Source organism: Pinus tabuliformis, chromosome 1_2 (assembly GCF_031772625.1).
Source record: "Pinus tabuliformis cultivar Carrire ecotype Pingquan chromosome 1_2, CPIR1, whole genome shotgun sequence".
Taxonomy (NCBI): domain Eukaryota; kingdom Viridiplantae; phylum Streptophyta; class Pinopsida; order Pinales; family Pinaceae; genus Pinus; species Pinus tabuliformis.
The window spans coordinates 159,086,531-159,104,115 of record NC_142298.1 but is presented as its reverse complement, the minus strand read 5'-3'; the positions used below and the strand labels follow the sequence as shown (position 1 = coordinate 159,104,115).

General features: G+C 39.3%; 2 protein-coding genes across 5 annotated transcripts; one reads left to right on the top strand and one right to left on the bottom strand.

Annotated features, from left to right (window-relative positions):
* Positions 1–801: 801 nt before the first annotated feature.
* LOC149204990 (cell division cycle 20.2, cofactor of APC complex-like) lies at positions 802–12,350 on the bottom strand. 4 transcript variants are annotated; one of them, XM_089394861.1, is made up of 12 exons: positions 12,251–12,350; positions 11,819–12,146; positions 11,157–11,450; positions 10,497–10,766; positions 9,822–10,400; positions 8,761–9,731; positions 2,647–4,296; positions 2,198–2,514; positions 1,865–2,111; positions 1,496–1,778; positions 1,133–1,375; positions 802–1,046 (listed from the first exon to the last, which is right to left on the bottom strand). In XM_089394861.1, exons 3-6 carry the CDS (start codon positions 11,418–11,420, stop codon positions 9,585–9,587), a joined length of 1,260 nt encoding a protein of 419 aa, XP_089250987.1. In that variant the 5' UTR covers positions 11,421–11,450; positions 11,819–12,146; positions 12,251–12,350; the 3' UTR covers positions 802–1,046; positions 1,133–1,375; positions 1,496–1,778; positions 1,865–2,111; positions 2,198–2,514; positions 2,647–4,296; positions 8,761–9,584. The 4 variants fall into 4 exon arrangements, with proteins under 4 accessions (XP_089250987.1, XP_089250989.1, XP_089250986.1 ...); XM_089394863.1 differs by having other exon boundaries at positions 2,647–2,761; positions 4,056–4,296; positions 11,819–12,328; XM_089394860.1 differs by having other exon boundaries at positions 11,819–12,328.
* A 594-nt stretch (positions 12,351–12,944) lies between these two features.
* LOC149204989 (cell division cycle 20.2, cofactor of APC complex-like) lies at positions 12,945–17,347 on the top strand. Its single transcript, XM_089394864.1, has 5 exons — positions 12,945–13,384; positions 14,032–14,301; positions 14,398–14,976; positions 15,068–15,359; positions 15,468–17,347. Exons 1-4 carry the CDS (start codon positions 13,046–13,048, stop codon positions 15,212–15,214), a joined length of 1,335 nt encoding a protein of 444 aa, XP_089250990.1. The 5' UTR covers positions 12,945–13,045; the 3' UTR covers positions 15,215–15,359; positions 15,468–17,347.
* Positions 17,348–17,585: the final 238 nt, after the last annotated feature.

Sequence of the window (17,585 nt, the reverse complement as noted above, 5' to 3'; positions counted from 1 at the left end):
TCTCTAAAGTCTTCTTATGACTGCACCACCTTTCACCATACTTACAGAGAATCAAACATTGTTGCAGATACACTGTCCAAAAAGGGTCTTACCGAGGCTGCGGGATACATGCACTTTCAATACCTGGAGGATAACACTGTTACACGGGCCAGCTAGCTCCATACAACTCCCATAGGTTCTTTGTTTTCAATACCCATTATATTTGCTGAATATTTGAACACTCATGTCACTGTTATGGGTCAACTTTCTGCACTTTTTGTTTACTTTGAGTTTATAATCTTTGCCACATATGTAGCCTTACATGGACAATACAGAGCTTATAACACTTTCTAGAATGGAGATTATATGTATGCACAATATTTTTTACTATTGTACCCAGTGTTTTTTCCTCTGAAAAAAAAATGTTGCAGAAAACAAACAAACAATTGACCGTGTTTATCATGAGAAAATTTGTGTTAGAGGATCCCAAAGTTGTTCTCCAGAAAAGAACAATTCGGGCTTCCAATCGAAAATTCGGAAAATTTCAGGTAATTTGCTCTATAAGGTGCGTAGCTTAAATTTGTAATTTTCACATTTACATTTCATAGAAGACATATTTCTAGATATTTCATAGAAGCCCACTAAAGCTGTACAGAAATATCTTCTCGTGTCTTGTGAGAAGATATTGAAGATATTGAGACAGTAATAACAGAAGAACGGGCAAACTTGTTTCTTCTTCGGTAAAGAACTTATTATCTCAGACAATGGTTTTCAAAGTTGTTCTGCAGAAAAGAACAATTCAGCCTCCTGGTGCCTTCCAAATCTCAAGCGGGTATATAAGAAACTCAGAATATTTCAGGTAATTTGTTATATAAAGTCCGTAGATTTGTAATTTTCACATATTTATTTCATCCTTGCTCCTTGCTACAGCTTAACTATGTATTATTGCCCACTAAAGCTGTACATAAATGTCTTCTCGTGCTTTGTGAGAAGATATCGAAGTTCTTGAAACCATTGCTCGCAGTAATAACAGAAGAGCGGGCAAACTTGTTTCTTCTCCTAACACTCTGGCAAGAACATAACAAAAGTACATGTGAGATGTTTCATAATAGCCATCTGGTATTTTTCAGATCTATTTAGAAACAGAGTTTACCTTCAGCACAGGACTGTTTGCCGATGCTGAGACATTACCGGTAATTTGTTATATAAAGTCCGTAGATTTGTAATTTTCACATATATATTTCATCCTTGCTCCTTGCTACAGCTTAACTATATATTATTGCCCACTAAAGCTGTACATAAATATATTCTCGTGCCTGAGAAGATATCGAAGTTCGAAACCATTGCTCGCAGTAATAACAGAAGAACGGGCAAACTTGTTTCTTCTTCTAAAACTCTGGTAAGAACATAACAAAAGTACATGTGAGATGTTTCATAATACATAACGAAAGTACATGTGAGATGTTTCATAATAGCCATTTGGTATTTTATAGATCTATTTAGAAACAGAGTTTACCTTCAGCATAGGACTGTTTTCCGATACTGAGACCTGCATTCTCAAGCTGATATAAGAAAACTCAGAATATTTCAGGTAATTTGTTATATAACGTCCGTAGATTTGTAATTTTCACATATTTATTTCATCCTTGCTCCTTGCTACAGCTTAACTATGTATTATTGCCCACTAAAGCTGTACATAAATATCTTCTCGTGCTTTGTGAGAAGATATCCAAGTTCTTGAAACCATTGCTCGCAGTAATAACAGAAGAGCGGGCAAACTTGTTTCTTCTCCTAACACTCTGGCAAGAACATAACAAAAGTACATGTCAGATGTTTCATAATAGCCATTTGGTATTTTTCAGATCTATTTAGAAACAGAGTTTACCTTCAGCACAGGACTGTTTGCCGATGCTGAGACATTAGCGGTAATTTGTTATGTAAAGTCCGTAGATTCGTAATTTTTACATATATATTTCATCCTTGCTCCTTGCTACAGCTTAACTATATATTATTGCCCACTAAAGCTGTACATAAATATATCCTCGTGCTTTGTGAGAAGATATCGAAGTTCGAAACCATTGCTCGCAGTAATAACAGAAGAACGGGCAAAACTTGTTTCTTCTTCTAAAACTCTGGTAAGAACATAACAAAAGTACATGTGAGATGTTTCATAATAGCCATTTGGTATTTTTTAGATCTGTTTAGAAACAGGGTTTACCTTCAGCATAGGACTGTTTGCCGATGCTGAGACCTGCATTCTCAGAAACGTCCATGAGCTACTCATTAAGATAGTTTACGTTCAGCAACAAATTTCGGATCATTACTAGTTAACCAGCAAGGACCGCTTGCCGATGCTGAGATATTTGTGGTAATGCATTAACAAAAACCTACAATCTCTCAGATCTGCATTCTCAGAAACGTCCTTCATCAACCTTCTAGAAACGTCCTCAGAGTTTACCTCCATTAGCTAATGAATTTACGATATTCATTAGCTAACCAGCACAGGACCGCTTGCCGATACCAGCTCTTCTAGAGCTTTTTGTGATGAATGTCATCCAATTAAAAAACCATCCAAGGTTAACATCAGTTACAATAACGCAATTTTATTTATTTATTTATTAAAAAACCATGCTACACAAAAAATTATCATAATGGATGACACCTTACCAATTTTTTCACTTTCAAGTGCCATCCTACACAACAGAATAGCAGAGATCAGGACCAGCAGTAAAAAGAACTCTGATTATCAACAAGGGTGATCACGAGCTCCGAGTACTTAAATCTGTTTATTTACGGAAGTCACAGTTAGCTAGGAACATAAATCCTGTCGAATGTCCATAAAGTAGCATAGCAGTAAAACGAACTCTGAATACCAAAATGAGTTATTTCAGCCAAAGAACTACTGCCATCCCGCCGAAACAAGGTGATCTCGAGCTCACGGTACTTATTACATCGGTTTATTTACTAAGTCACATTTAGCTAGGGACATAACTCCTGTCGGATGTCCATAAAGTAGCATAGCATTATAATCCAAATCAGGAAACTCTAAAAACACAAACTCACGCCGCCATTGTATGTGACTAAAAATGAATTCTTAGTTATCTTACCAGACATGATCAAAAGTTAAAGGATTTTTATGTGACCATGGACCGTTGTTGAGATTGTTAAATGCCACTTTTTCATAATGAATTTCTCTAGATAAGATAAGATAATATTATTAATGTCTGACTACCAGTAGGTCAATGGGATTGAATACAACCAGTGTATGGTTACAAACGTGGCATAGACTCACGCAACCATTGTATGTGACTACAAATGAATTCTACTTTATTGTGTTAGTTTTTTCACTGTCTTACCAGAAATGATCAACAGTGAAAGGATTTTTATGTGATCATGGACTATTGTTGAGATTGTTAAATGCCACTTTTTCATAATGAATTTCTCTTGATAAGATAATTATATTAATGTCTGACGAGTAGGTCAACGGAACTAAACACAACCAGTGGGAGTGCAAGTGAAATGGCTCATTTCTTTATAGAGTTGGATAAATTGTTCACACTAACACAGAACAATTGACCCAGGCGGAATTCTACTCCATTGTGTTTGTGTTCTTAAAAGCCAAAGGCATTTGATGTGCCTGTGGAGTATTGTTGGCACTGCGATAATGAAATAAGCCAGAGAATTTAACTAAATACAACCAGTATGGTTACAAATGTGGAAGTGCAAGTGAAATGGCTCATTTACCCAGGCAGAATTCTACTCCATTGTGTTTGTGTTCTTAAAGCCAGAGATATTTGATGTGCCTGTGGAGTATTGTTGAAACGGGCACTGCGTTAATGAAATCAGCCAGAGAATTATAAAGAAATGGCTCATTTCCATGTTCAGTCCAAAACTGTTTCTCACTGCGTCCAGAGTCATCGAGATTTTTAAATTTCAAAGACTGATCGATTAGATGCATTATCTCTACAATTAAAATATCCATTGATTAGACTATTAGATATTTTTCCAGCATATTTGTTATTTTGGCAAGTTATAAGTTCTAGGAGGAAGCAAGGAAGCAAATTCACTGTTCTTACCTGAGAAGAAGTTACTCCATTCAACTGAAATCTGATAATCTGCCTGCAAGACCTTCCCTGTTAGATCCTCACCAGCCTTTTGGCATCTGAAGATTCCCCTCAAGGATGAAAGTCTTATGGGTGATAGATGTTTACTTGTAGGTTTTAAAAAATTCCTCAATTTTGGTGGCATTTATAAACGCCTGGGAAAAAATGGTGGTAGACATCCACAGGTTCAGACATCCACCAGTGCATGGCAAAGCTACATTTCAAAAACGGGATCAGAAAATGTTAAATACATATCTATTAGATAAAAAGGTAATGGATTCTAGAGCCTATACTACAAGCCCAGACTCAACTGAAAACCGATGACTGTCAAGTTCTTCAATACAAGTTCTTCACTATTAGATTTGTATTAGACCAGGCTTTTGGTTTTGTTGACGACAAAACTATATATGCTAGTTCTGCGAAAACCTCTTAATACACTAAAAGTGAATTTGTGTTTAAAGAAATGTGAAAAGCAGATATACTAAATGAAGGCAATTTAGCTTCTTCATTATCTACATTACAATACAAGTCCATTACCAACGAGAAAAGCAATCTAATTTATAATTGCAACTGGGCTATATGAATTGCAAGGAACAGAAGAATTTATTTTTACAATACAAGCACAGTAGGATGAGGCAAAACCATTCTTGGACAAAGAATATTCACTATTTTTACCTGACTATAGAGTTCTTCAACACATCAGAGTCCAGACTTACACATGACCAGGCTTTTGATTGTTGAATATGAGCCCCTCTATTTAACAATGAAACTGTATACTATCTCACAAGCATCTGCAGAAACCTCTTAGTAAAGCTATATATTGAGTATTTGACAATGAAACTATGCACAGTGAAACTACATACCGTGTCGTGAGTGTACACTGAAATAGGATTCAGGAATGTAAAGGCTTGGACACAGAGCTAGTTATATAGGAGATTTGTGAAATGGGATATAACACGTCTGATCCCCATCTTCTATCTTAAAGGACACTAATGTATTACAGATATTACAGTATTTGAAAGGCAAGTGCAAGTCTAAAAACATTCTAAATCTATGTCCGCAAGATTGGGCATCTCTATTTCATGAATGCACCAAAACTCCATAAAAAGTCAAGAAAGGTAGAGCGGTGGCTTCAGTAAGGCCTTGTTCCCAGTCGAGTAGCCCATGTGAGTATCCCAGCGTAGTCTTTCCCAGTCTACCCGGTATCCAACCAAGTCAAGTAGCGCAGTTGAGTATCCAAGCTGAGTAGCTGATAAACTGAGCCCGGTTCAATATCTGAGTATCCCATCCGAGCCCAGCCAATGAGCCCATCCGAGCCCAGCCAATGAGCCCATCCGAGCTCTGACTGGCAATGAATGTCATTATGCCTCTGTCTTGTCATTATGCCTCTGTGAGGTGCTGTAGTAACCTTGTGTTCTGTATGGCGGTGCCCTTACATTATATATGAGCATGTGGTTTCACAAGCAGGTCGCTTTTCGATCAAATCCTTCATTTGGCCCAGCTCCCCTTTCAATCTCTCCTCCCATTCCTTATGAGGCTGATTAGCCAGTGTGGGTAGTACTTAATGAAGGGTACAGTCAATCTGAGATATTAGGGTTTTCGCACAAACCGAATCGAATCCCCACCGTGGGAGGTTATGTCTCTCTCTCTCAATCCCACGGCGCCTAACCCTTGATGATTCGCCTCCGCCCAACCATCAGTTTGTGCACCCGGTTTAAAAAGTAAGTTTCCCTCAATCCGCGTATAACGGGAGGAATCAGTTCAGTCAGATCTGTTCTGAATCCCGGGACTGAGGGTCCATCTCCCATTCGATCAATGAATGGGACGATCAGCAAACATGCAGGTAGGTTGAACCCGGTGAAGGGCAAGGTATGTCAATCGCTTTTCTGTAATCAGACAAGGTCTCCCCGAAGGCCCGGGACTGTAACAATCACCTGGACGCATCGGCTATACCCGACTCGAACAGCAAACCCATGAAAATGAGTGAAAACGGTATGTCGATGCGCGGCGTAGGGCCTCCCAGGCCTGTAGCCGGCTCAGGAAGAGGGTACAAGATACGAAATCTTTCCATCGAGAGTATCCACCTCCCACCTCAATCTGAAAATTAAGCATAAAGAAAAGATTTCATCCTTCATGTCCGTTAGGAGCTCTCTATTCATATGGAGAGGAAACTCTTCTCCAGATTCTCATCACGCACTCTTGAAAGGCCTTAAATTACGCGTACCCTTGGTTCCAGCTGGGCAGCGTGGTCATCCAAATCAAGCCCCGAAAAGGATCGATCCAATTCAGCCATCAGTCAGAGAAAGCGAAAATGCAACCAGAAATATGCACATCGTACAAGGATGAGGATAATTCACTACCCGAGCTACCGTGGCCAAGTGGGTGAGAAGATGGGTTCAAGTAGGACGATGAAGCGAGACCAAGGAAGGGAAGGAAGCCTCGAGATGAAGCAACAAGGAGGGGGTCTTGAGATGGGGAGAAGTGATGTGATGAGTTAGCCTACAGGGCAAATGGTGGATAGTTGTCCCTATCGAGCCGGGATGATAATGAACGGAGTTGTTTAGGGCCTTCCCACCTTCCTTCATATGGCCGAGAAAGAAGTAAAAGAAAATCAAATGAGCAATAAAGAAAGAAATGAGTTTCAACCTGCCTTACCACTTTCGGTGGCTTTCTGCTGGTGGGATGATGTGAGCGAGAATTGGGTCTGCCCACCAAGAAACCTGTCTTTTTTCATAAGTAGTGGTAGATTGTTCCCTTTCCTGACCGAGGAGGACGATCCTCCCCAACTATTTTATCCGGAACTCCCACGGCTGTCAGAGTATACACGAAAGTCCATCCGCGTGAGGGGTGGATATCTATTTCAAGGCTTGGACCCCCCAACAAGCAGGGTCTTACGGAATAGATCCTGGCCCTTTTCGTGCACGGGCTTGGCTCCCGTACCAACCTTTGGGAAGGCGCCATTCAGCTGATCCTTATGCGCCGACTGAGGTTGCCGCTGACATGGCCGACATGATTATTCGATGCGGGAGCGTTTGACACTGCCCGGTCACCGTGTGAGTTATGTGAGGAATTCGATATATTATATACGTAATTACGCTTTAGCAGAGAATGCATCTCTGAGAGATTTCATTATGCATTCATTCATTATATATGTCATTACGGTCACGATCGAATTCATGACGATCTCCCTCATTATCCGATTCGATCTGACCTGATCAGAGATTGAGATGCTTTCTTTTTGGGGGTTGAGATATGGCTCAAGGCTGCCTCTAGTTACCGAAATCAATCTCATTATATACGTAATCACGCTTTAGCAGAGAATGCATCTATTATATATGTCATTACAGTCATGATCGATTCGGATTCGATGTCATAGTCATACTCACGGATGATGAAATCTTACCTGAGATGAAGAGAGATCGGTTCCTCGACCTCGTAACCTCGGCCGAGTCCCTACGGGCCTTTTGTTACCAATTTCGATGAATCTCATTATATATGATGCGGTTATTTGAATCCGGAATATTCCTGTTTGTCCTTGAAATTGGGGTCAATTAGAGTCGTTTTATAGTCGTTTTTTGGTACCTTTCCCGAGGATGCGTAAGCACACTCGACCACTATTACCCACTCACCCCAATCCCCGAGGGAAATGACATATTTCTTTATATATGTTGCGGTAGTTGAAATCACCTCTCCCTCGACCTCACCATATGAATAGTGAGTGACCCCTCTCCTCTCCTTATCAGTCGAGCCCCCTAAAGGGTCCTTAACAGTCGAGCCCCTCTCCTTATCAGTCGAGTGTGCTTACGCACCCTCACCATATGAATAGTGAGTGACCCCTCTCCTCTCCTTATCAGTCGAGCCCCCTAAAGGGTCCTTAACAGTCGAGCCCCTCCGGTCCTCACCATCGGAATAGTGAGTGGCTCCGCCCCTAAATAATATAGGGCCCTCCGGTCCTCACCATCGGAATAGTGAGTGGCTCCGCCCCTATGAAGAAGTAAGGGCGATGGCGGCCCCCCTCTCAAATAAGTAACTAAAGACAGTCGAGTGTGCTAACGCACCCTCACCATTAGATTGTCTTAGTATAGATAGATGAACTACTCGCGCTCTGTAGGATTTGAACCCACGACATCAGGTTTTGGAGACCTACGTTCTACCGAACTGAACTAAAAGCGCGGCGCTTCCTTGCCCGATGCGGGACAAGTAATAAATTCCTTGCTTTCCTAACGTCAAACAAGCCCGTACCGGTCCTTGCCCGGTGCGGGACAAGTAATAAATTCCTCTCCTCTCCCTAATGGTCGAGCCTCCTAAAGGGACGGAGTCACTCACTATTCATATGGTGAGGGTCCTTATCAGTCGAGCCCCCTCCGGGTCCTTGGAAAACTACCGCAACATAGGCTAGCTAAAGAGAGATAGATCGAGTAGGTCTACATTGAATTATATATGTCATTACGGCAGCATCTGAATCTCTATTTTATGAAGCCAGGAGGGAGAACCTGGAGATCAACCAAGGATACTAGTAGGAAGGAGCCCCCTCTCCTTATTGGTCGAGCAAATTAAGGACTCAATAACATATTCAATAATGTTAAGAATTCTAAACCTATATCCGCAAGATTGAGAGTCCTTATTTCATGAATGCACCAAAGCTGCATAAAAAGTCATGAAAATAATCTTACATTACCTATGGTGGATTTGTGCTAAATCCTGGACAGGCTGATCAATGAATGTGCGTAAGAGAAACTTGTTAAAAGCACCAGCTGCTCCTTTTTACTCTTGATCCTCTTTAAGGTAACAGGAGCTACGTCAACATTCCTGGCATTTCATAAACACCAGGGAAAACTTTGTGGTGAATATCAACAGCTTTTTACAGTGATGACATAAAATTAATGGATCTAAAACTGACATTAAAACCACTGGAGGAGGAAGCATATTCACTCTTTCTACTCAAGAAGATTGCCCTGACCAGGTCTTCTGTTGCTTAAGATGGCTGTCAGTTGACGTCCAATTCCACTAAGCAAGGCAGAACATAAGCGTAAGCATATTATAGGTGACTGCAACTTAACTATATTAGCACTCTAGGACGAAGCATGTTTTACCTGTGAAGATTGCCCCTTTCTATCACTATATACAGATAAGAATCACAATACTTTTATCTGAAAACTTGTCGAGTTTTATAATGCAAATTCTCCAATATCAGGCTTGTCGTTGTACATGACCAGGCTTTTGGTTATTTAATATGCCCATTTATTTACGAATGAAACAGTACACTGCCTCAAGGTCATAAAGTTATATAGGAGATATGCCAAAAAACTGTATAACGCTTCTGTACCCCTCCATGCTACAGATATATACTACAGAAGTGAATGCCTAGAAATACAAAAAAGCAATATTGCTACATTAAGAAGGAAAGATTGATTTTATTTTTATTTTTATAATATTTAGTAGCATCATATCATGAATGAATAAAAAGGCAATAAATTAATATTATATCACCAATATGGCTGCTTAGCGAATGTGCGTGAGATATTTATTAAAAGGATCAGCCGCCTCTTTACTCTTGGTCCTCTTTAAGACATCAGGAGCTCCAAAGACTTGCCAAAACCTCAGAGTCTCATCTCCGGCAGCCGATGCAACAGTGTACCCATCTGGACTCTGAAAAATAATAAACAAAAGAAAGACTCTCAGCACAAAAAACAAAGGCTGTCAACACAAAAACCAGCCATAGATCAATAGAATGAATACCTCTGCCAGATGCAGTACTCTAGAAGTGTGACCAGTAAGTTCTGTAATCTTAACCATCGATGGGTATTTCCATAAGGTCAACTGGTTCTGGCTAAATCCATGTGAACTCAATAGCTCACGTTCATGTTTATTCCATAATAATGCGCAAACTTGAGAGTGGGTATCAACGGTATTTAGGCAAGCTCCTGTATGAGTGTTCCAAAACTTAATACAGCGGTCTGCACTGCCTCCACCCGATGCCAGAAGATTGCTCTGGAAAGGACACCATGCCAATGCCTTTACTGCAGCGCGATGTTCATCTAGCCGGTGAAGATACTGAGTTGCAGCATTGGAGGATGACATGCCCTTGTCCCATACATGAAGTAAATTGTCATTTCCACCACTTGCAAGCTGCTGGCCAGACATAGACCATGTCAAACCACATACTTCCTGCTCATGTCCTCTATATGTTTGAACAATGGAATCACGGATGCGGACATCATGATTTAATATTAAACCATCAAGGCTACCAGTAGTAAGAATGTGCCCATTCCAAGCAAGCGCACCAACACGGGCATGGTGACCTTTCAAGGCTCTTAACTGTGTTCATTAAAAACCATTACCAAGTGAATACGACTGCATCTAGAGAGAAACAAAGAAAAGAAACTGAAACATGAAAGCAGTAATTTCCTCTACCTGTTTATTAGATGCAGAGTCCCATAGCTGTACAACGGAATTAGTCAGGCCAACACCAATATGTCTTCCATCAGGTGCCCATTTAACACTTGTTATTGGACCAACATCATCATCCACAGTCAAGAGCTCAGAAGTTGCGCTATTGGAGGCATCCCATAAGTATGCTGTATTGCTCAGAGCTATCGATAAAATATTGCTGACACTCCAGTCCAGCAGGTTCAAGTAATAATCCTCGACAAGCTCAGGAGCATCCAAAGTTCTCTCTGCAGACTGCAAACAATGACAGGCAAGTTAAAGCTCGGTGAATGCCACTGGAACATTGGCCCGATATCCTTGAGAACAAAGACAAACACTCTAAACATGGAATATTAACTTTTGAAAAGGGAACAACCCTCGTTATTCCCAACGTTGATCAAGACCTTCCCGTGTTGCCGAAAAGGTAAACTCAAATTCAAACAGAAGAGTTTGCTCAAAAACCAAAGTCCATCCAATAGAAGCATTAATAGCATTAATATTCCAAGACAGAGCCCTAAACCTTTAAACAGGCCTAAACAAAACCAAGGCCTACGCGCACAATCTAAAAACCTAAACAAAACGAAATATAAAGGTTTGCACACAACCTAAGACAGAGTGCTAATTAGGGATCTACAAAACCCTTACCTGAGGAATACAACGCCGCGATTTACTTTTCGGCACAGTTTCAACCGCACCATTTTCCGAATAGAGAGATTGTATATCCTCAGGAGGAGCGGGAGCTTTGCTGGTAAAGCTTAAAATCCTGTATTTTTTAGAGGCAATATCGCCATCCTGCAATAAGGTTGCTGCAAGCTCCCTCTTATAAGATTCCTTGGAGGGCGTTGTATAAACGCCATTATTATCATTTTCCTTCTCGGTGAGCAGATATCGAGCAACGTCAAAATCCATGGATCCCCTGTGTGAAATAAACCTATCGCTCTGCAATAACAAAACAATAAAAATTCAAGGTCCATATCTATCCTAAAACACAAATACATCTGTAACCCTAAACTCAGTACAGAATCCAAATGCATTCATAGAGTCTAAACCAAATGCAGAGCATCAGCACATCCAATATAGAGTACATCCACAAGGTTCATACAAAGTTAGAGAAGAATATATAAACACAAATATCCATTAGCCCTAAACCCTTACAGATTATACCCATAAGGGGCATACAAAATTGGAGAAGAATACATAAACTTCGCTCTATATATCCATCATAAAATATAAATGTATCCATAAACCCTAAATCTAACAAAGGGAACGTCCATGAGGGTAATATAGAATTAGAGAAGAAAACATACATTGTGTCTTGCAAGTGCTGAATGGTCCTGAAGGGCGCCTTTGCTCTGCTCTTTTGCAAGGTTTCTTAGCGCTCATAGACAGTAGGGATTCGATGCCAGTATTCATGCTTTTTGTATCGAAAAAAACTGTAATAGCAATGCAGAAGCAAAACCCACAAAAAAAAAGACACAAACGAAAAAGAACTACAGAGCAAAACAAAATAATTAAAACAAATTACAGGCAAACTTTGTTACTCAGCTTGTTCTGAGACAGATCGCCAGATATCAGAAAACTTGATCGCCAATATCAGATATCGATTGCCAGAAGAGTTCAGAAGCAAACAGAGGCCTGTAAGATAGCAGATATCAAATGTGTTAGTAATGAATGAATTATTTGTGAGAGCAATGGAAGTGACGAGAAATTGAAATTGAATTTGAATTTATAGATCCTGCCTGCCAACGATCAAAACGTAACGGATACTTTTTAGTTGGCAAAACCCTAATGATATATCTGGTTATTCTCGAAAACACTCGAGCGTCGGAAATATATATATATATATATATATTAAAAAAGTTATAAATGGTTTAAATTATTAAATTGAGTGGTTAAATTATTAAATTTAGAATATATTTTTTTGGTTTTAAATTTAATAATTTGAAAATCAGTACCGCTGGATTCCGGCTTTTTTCTCTGAGCTTCTTTTCTCTTCCCTTTAGTCTTTTATTTTATTCTTAATTTGGACTCTAAGGTTTCTTTATTTATCCTTTTTTTTCTAATTAACTATCAACTAAAAAAATAATATAATAATAAACAATTATAATTAAAATAAATCTAATCATACTTATTACATTTAAATTTAATGTTTAACATATTTAATTATTTTTTTATAATTAATTAATAATATTTCAATATTATTTCCTGTGATTTATTTTTTTCTCTTTCACTTAATTGTTGTTTTTATTATTTGAATATTATTTTCATTAATTTAGATTATGTTATAGTTCTTTATCTCATTATGTTCTCCGTTTTGGGTTCAGGGTATATGAATATATTTCTGCTTTACGGTATATGAATATGTATGATACACTACACTCTTCTCCAACAACTGTATATAAGCCTCATGGATGTACTCTGTATTAGGTTTGGGCTTTTATGAATAGATTTGTGTATTAGGATTGATACCCTACATTATGTTCTCCAAAGTTATATGACCTTCATGGATGTAATCTGAATTGGGCTAGGGTTTTATGGTGTTTGACCTTGAATCTTGTATTGTTTTATTATTGCAGAGCGATAGGTTTATTTCGCACAGGGGATCCATGGATTTTGATGTGGCTCGATATCTGCTCACCGAGAAGGAAAATGATAATAATGGCGTTTATACAACGCCCTCCAAGGAATCTTATAAGAGGGAGATTGCAGCAAGTTTATTGCAGGATGGAGATATTGCCTCCAAAAAATACAGGATTCTAAGCTTTACCAGCAAAGCTCCTACTCCTCCTGAGGATTTACAGTCCCTCTATTCTGAAAATGTGGCTGTTGATAATGTGCCAAAATCCAGTAAATCACGCCGTTATATTCCTCAGGTATGTCTATTCTAGAACCCTAATTAGTACCATGTTTGCGTAGGTTTGTAGGTTGTGTGCAGTCCTTGGTGTTCTGCTTAGGTTTGTTTCCAGAAATTGGATAAATCCTTCAGCCAACCCCAGTTTACGGCTCTGTCTTTGTTTATTGAACTGACACAGTTACACTTCCATGTTAGTTTCATGTTTCGTTTTTGGGTTTTTTGTCTCTTAATGCTTGTAATGGATAGAGTTTGATATTTGAGCAAACGGCCCAGGTTGGGATTGAGATTTGGACAAGTTACAAATCCACTGCCTCTGAATGGGTTTCTCTTGGAGTCAAGATGATTGAGATCCACTGCTATATCTATCTCTGCAGGGGTTCTGCCTTTTTGTCACCTAGATAATTTTTCTTTTAAGAAATACTGCTTATAGAAAAGCTGCTGCCCTAGGATGTATCTTTGCCGTCAATCACTTACGACTTGCAACTGACCTCAGCCGTGGAACACTGGTCTCCGCCTTAATTCAAGCCCAAGCCCCGAGTACCTCACTGCTTGCCCCAGGACCACACTCCTGTGGGATGTTAGGATGTTACCTAGATAATTAAAAATTGACAGTTGCTGATTTTAACATTTGTATTTTATTTTTAACTTTCATATCCTTATTTACAGTCTGCGGAGCGAACTTTGGATGCCCCTGAGCTTGTGGATGATTATTACTTGAATCTGTTGGACTGGAGTGCCAATAACGTTTTATCGATAGCCCTCAGCAATACGGTGTATTTATGGGATGCCTCCAAGAGCACAACTTCTGAGCTCCTGACAGTCGATGATGATGTTGGTCAAATAACCAGTGTTAAATGGGCACCTGATGGAAGACATATTGGTGTTGGCTTGACTAATTCTGTTGTACAGCTATGGGATTCTGCATCTAATAGACAGGTAGATTAAATTAATTTTTGTTCTCATATTTTCAGTTTCATTATTTGTTTCTAGATGCAATCTCATTCACTTGGTAATGTTTTTCAATGAACACAGCTGAGAGCCTTGAAAGGTCACCAATCCCGTGTAGGTGCGCTTGCTTGGAATGGTCATATTCTTACAACTGGTGGCCTTGATGGTTTAATATTTAATCATGATGTCCGCATCCGTGATTCCATTGTTCAAACATACACAGGACATGTGCAAGAAGTGTGTGGTTTGAAATGGTCTATGTCTGGCCAACAGCTTGCAAGTGGGGGGAATGACAATTTACTTCATGTATGGGACAAGAGCATGTCATCCTCTAATGCTGCAACTCAGTATCTTCACCGGCTTGATGAGCATTGTGCTGCAGTAAAAGCCTTGGCATGGTGCCCTTTCCAGAGCAATCTTTTGGCATCTGGTGGAGGTAGTGCTGACCGCTGCATTAAGTTTTGGAATACTCATACAGGAGCTTGCCTAAATACCGTTGACACTCACTCTCAAGTTTGCTCATTATTATGGAATAAGCATGAGCGTGAGCTATTGAGTTCACATGGATTTAGCCAGAACCAGCTGACCTTATGGAAATATCCATCTATGGTTAAGATAGCAGAGCTTACTGGTCACACGTCTAGAGTACTGCATCTGGCAGAGGTATTCATTCTATTGATCTATCGCTAAATGGGTTTGTGCTGACAGTCTTAGCCTTTTTGCTGACAGTCTTTCCTTTGTTTTGTATTTTCAGAGTCCAGATGGGTACACTGTTGCATCGGCTGCAGGAGATGAGACTCTTAGGTTTTGGCAAGTCTTTGGAGCTCCTGATACCTTAAAGAGGACCAAGAGTAAAGATGCGGCTGGTGCTTTTAACATGTATCTCACGCATATCCGTTAAGCAGATTTTACTCGTTCAGGAATGAGCACAGAGGCATTGTCTGCTCACGTGGATTTAGCCAGAACCAGCTGACCTTATGGAAATATCCATATATGGTTAAGATAAGAGAACAGGTCACACGTCTAGATTGCTGCATCTGGCAGAGGTACTCATTCTATTGATCTATCGCTAAATGGATTTTGTATTGAAAGTCTTTGTTTTCGTGCTGACAGTCTTTCCTATGTTTTTGTGTTTGACCTTTGTATTTGGTAAGTCTTTGGAGCTCTGGATACCTTAAAGAGGACCAAGAGTAAGGATGCGGCTGGTGATTTAAAAATATATTTCAAGCAGATTCGTTAAGCAGATTTTCCGCTTCAGGAATGACCGCATGGGTATTATCGGCGGTATAATAATATTTTCTTGCATTTCCCTCGCATTCAAAATATTATAAATAAAGAAGATACTGTAAGCCTATCTTGTTTAACATAACTGTTTTTCCTTCTTTATACCAGTTCTCTAACCATTCATGAATTCCATGAATTCATTTTTAGTGTTCAAGAGGTTTCTGCAGATATGACATGTAATTTATGTGATTTGTACATGGAGATGCCGTTCTGGACATGTACAAGTCTGACATGGAAAGGGTAATCTTCTCAGGTAAGAGTAGCGAATATATTCTGTATCATAGTGATTTTGTTGTAGGAATAAGTTGTTACATTCCTTGCAATTCAAATAGACATGGACTTATGTTATATTGAAGATACTGTAAGTCTATCTTGCTTATCATATTCAACAGGGGCATATTAAACAACCAAAAGCATGTTCATGTATTTGGTATAGTAGTGAAGGATTGCATTGAAGAATTTGACCAATTTTTCTTTTCAGTTGAGTAAAGGACAACTTCTCAGGTAAGAAGAGTGAATGTGATTCATCTAGTTCATCTAGAGTACACAAATCCATTACGTTTTAATTAAGATTATGTATTGCATTTCACTTAATCGCCTTTGTTGAATTTGTAACTCTGCCATGTGTTGGTGGACGTCTGCACCTGTGGATGTCTACGACAGAAAATTTCCAGGCGTTTTTAAACGCCACCAAAGTTTGCGGAGTTTGTTAAAACCTAAAACGCTTTCATCATTAAGGGACGTCATCCTAAACGAACAAAAGTGTGGTCAGTGACAAATCTAGCAGGAAAGGACGGCAATGAAGAACTCAGTGAATAGAGTGCTTGCAGTGTGGACCAATTTGTATTTCACATTATGTTGGTGGACTCCACAAAATTTTCACAGGTGTTTATAATGTCACCAAAGCCGAGGAGTTTGTTGATACCTAAACAGCTTTCATCAATGACTCAACTGAAAAATGTGGTCTGATACAAATCTAACGGTGAATTACTTGCACTGAAGGGTCTTCTTCTGAGGAGTTTGTTTAAACAGCTTTCATCCTTGAGGGACGTCATCCTAAAAAATTTCCAGGTGTTGATACCAAAGCGGAGGAGTTTATTGAAACCTAAACAGCCAAGGACTGAACTTCTAACAGGGAAGGACTTGCACTGAAGGGCCTTGCACTCTTCTAACAAATATGTTGACAAAATTGAAATCTCCAATACTCCAATGTCTTTAATCAGTGAAGAACAGGTTTTGGATCCGTACATAGTCATCTAGAAACATTGGTGAACAATGATGCAATGTTCCTCCTTTAGATGTTTGAGAGGGTCTTTAAAAGTTCGTGAGTGCAGATTATGTAAACAAACAAAGATGTGTTGACGTTTTAGACCTTTAAAATCGCTCATCAGAGATTTTTTAACTGCTAAGCCAGTTGTTTAAAATGGAAAATAATGGTAGAGCTAGTATATGTGCAGAATATCAGCAGTGGTTCCATGCTGGTCAATAGCTACGAAAGATCCTAGAAAGAGATTCTGCAGGTATTTCGTGAATGCATTACCTGCTAGGGGGTTTGTGTTGAACTTGTGCTAACAGAAACATCTTTTCACTATGGCCCTTTTGTATGGTATTTATACAGGAGAGATCTCGATTGATTCAAAGTGGAAAGTTGAGTTTTCTGGGCAATACTTATCCAGGATATGGAGTCAAAAATGTATATGTTCTAGAACTTTTTGAACCACATGACAAAGGAGATGATTTATATTTCAAATTACCTGAAGATTTTGGAATTGGATGTGTCTCGACAGCTCTGCAGTTACCAATTTTTTAGCAAACATGAAGAAGAATGATACATTTTAACGTCCGCAAACACAGTGAAAGGATCAGTTTTTTCACGCCAGTGGAATGATTTTTCATGAATTCATTGATTTAATGAAGTACAAAATTGCTGAAGATAAACATAGCAAGTTGTTTTATTTATTTATCACAAATTATTATTGTGACCTTCA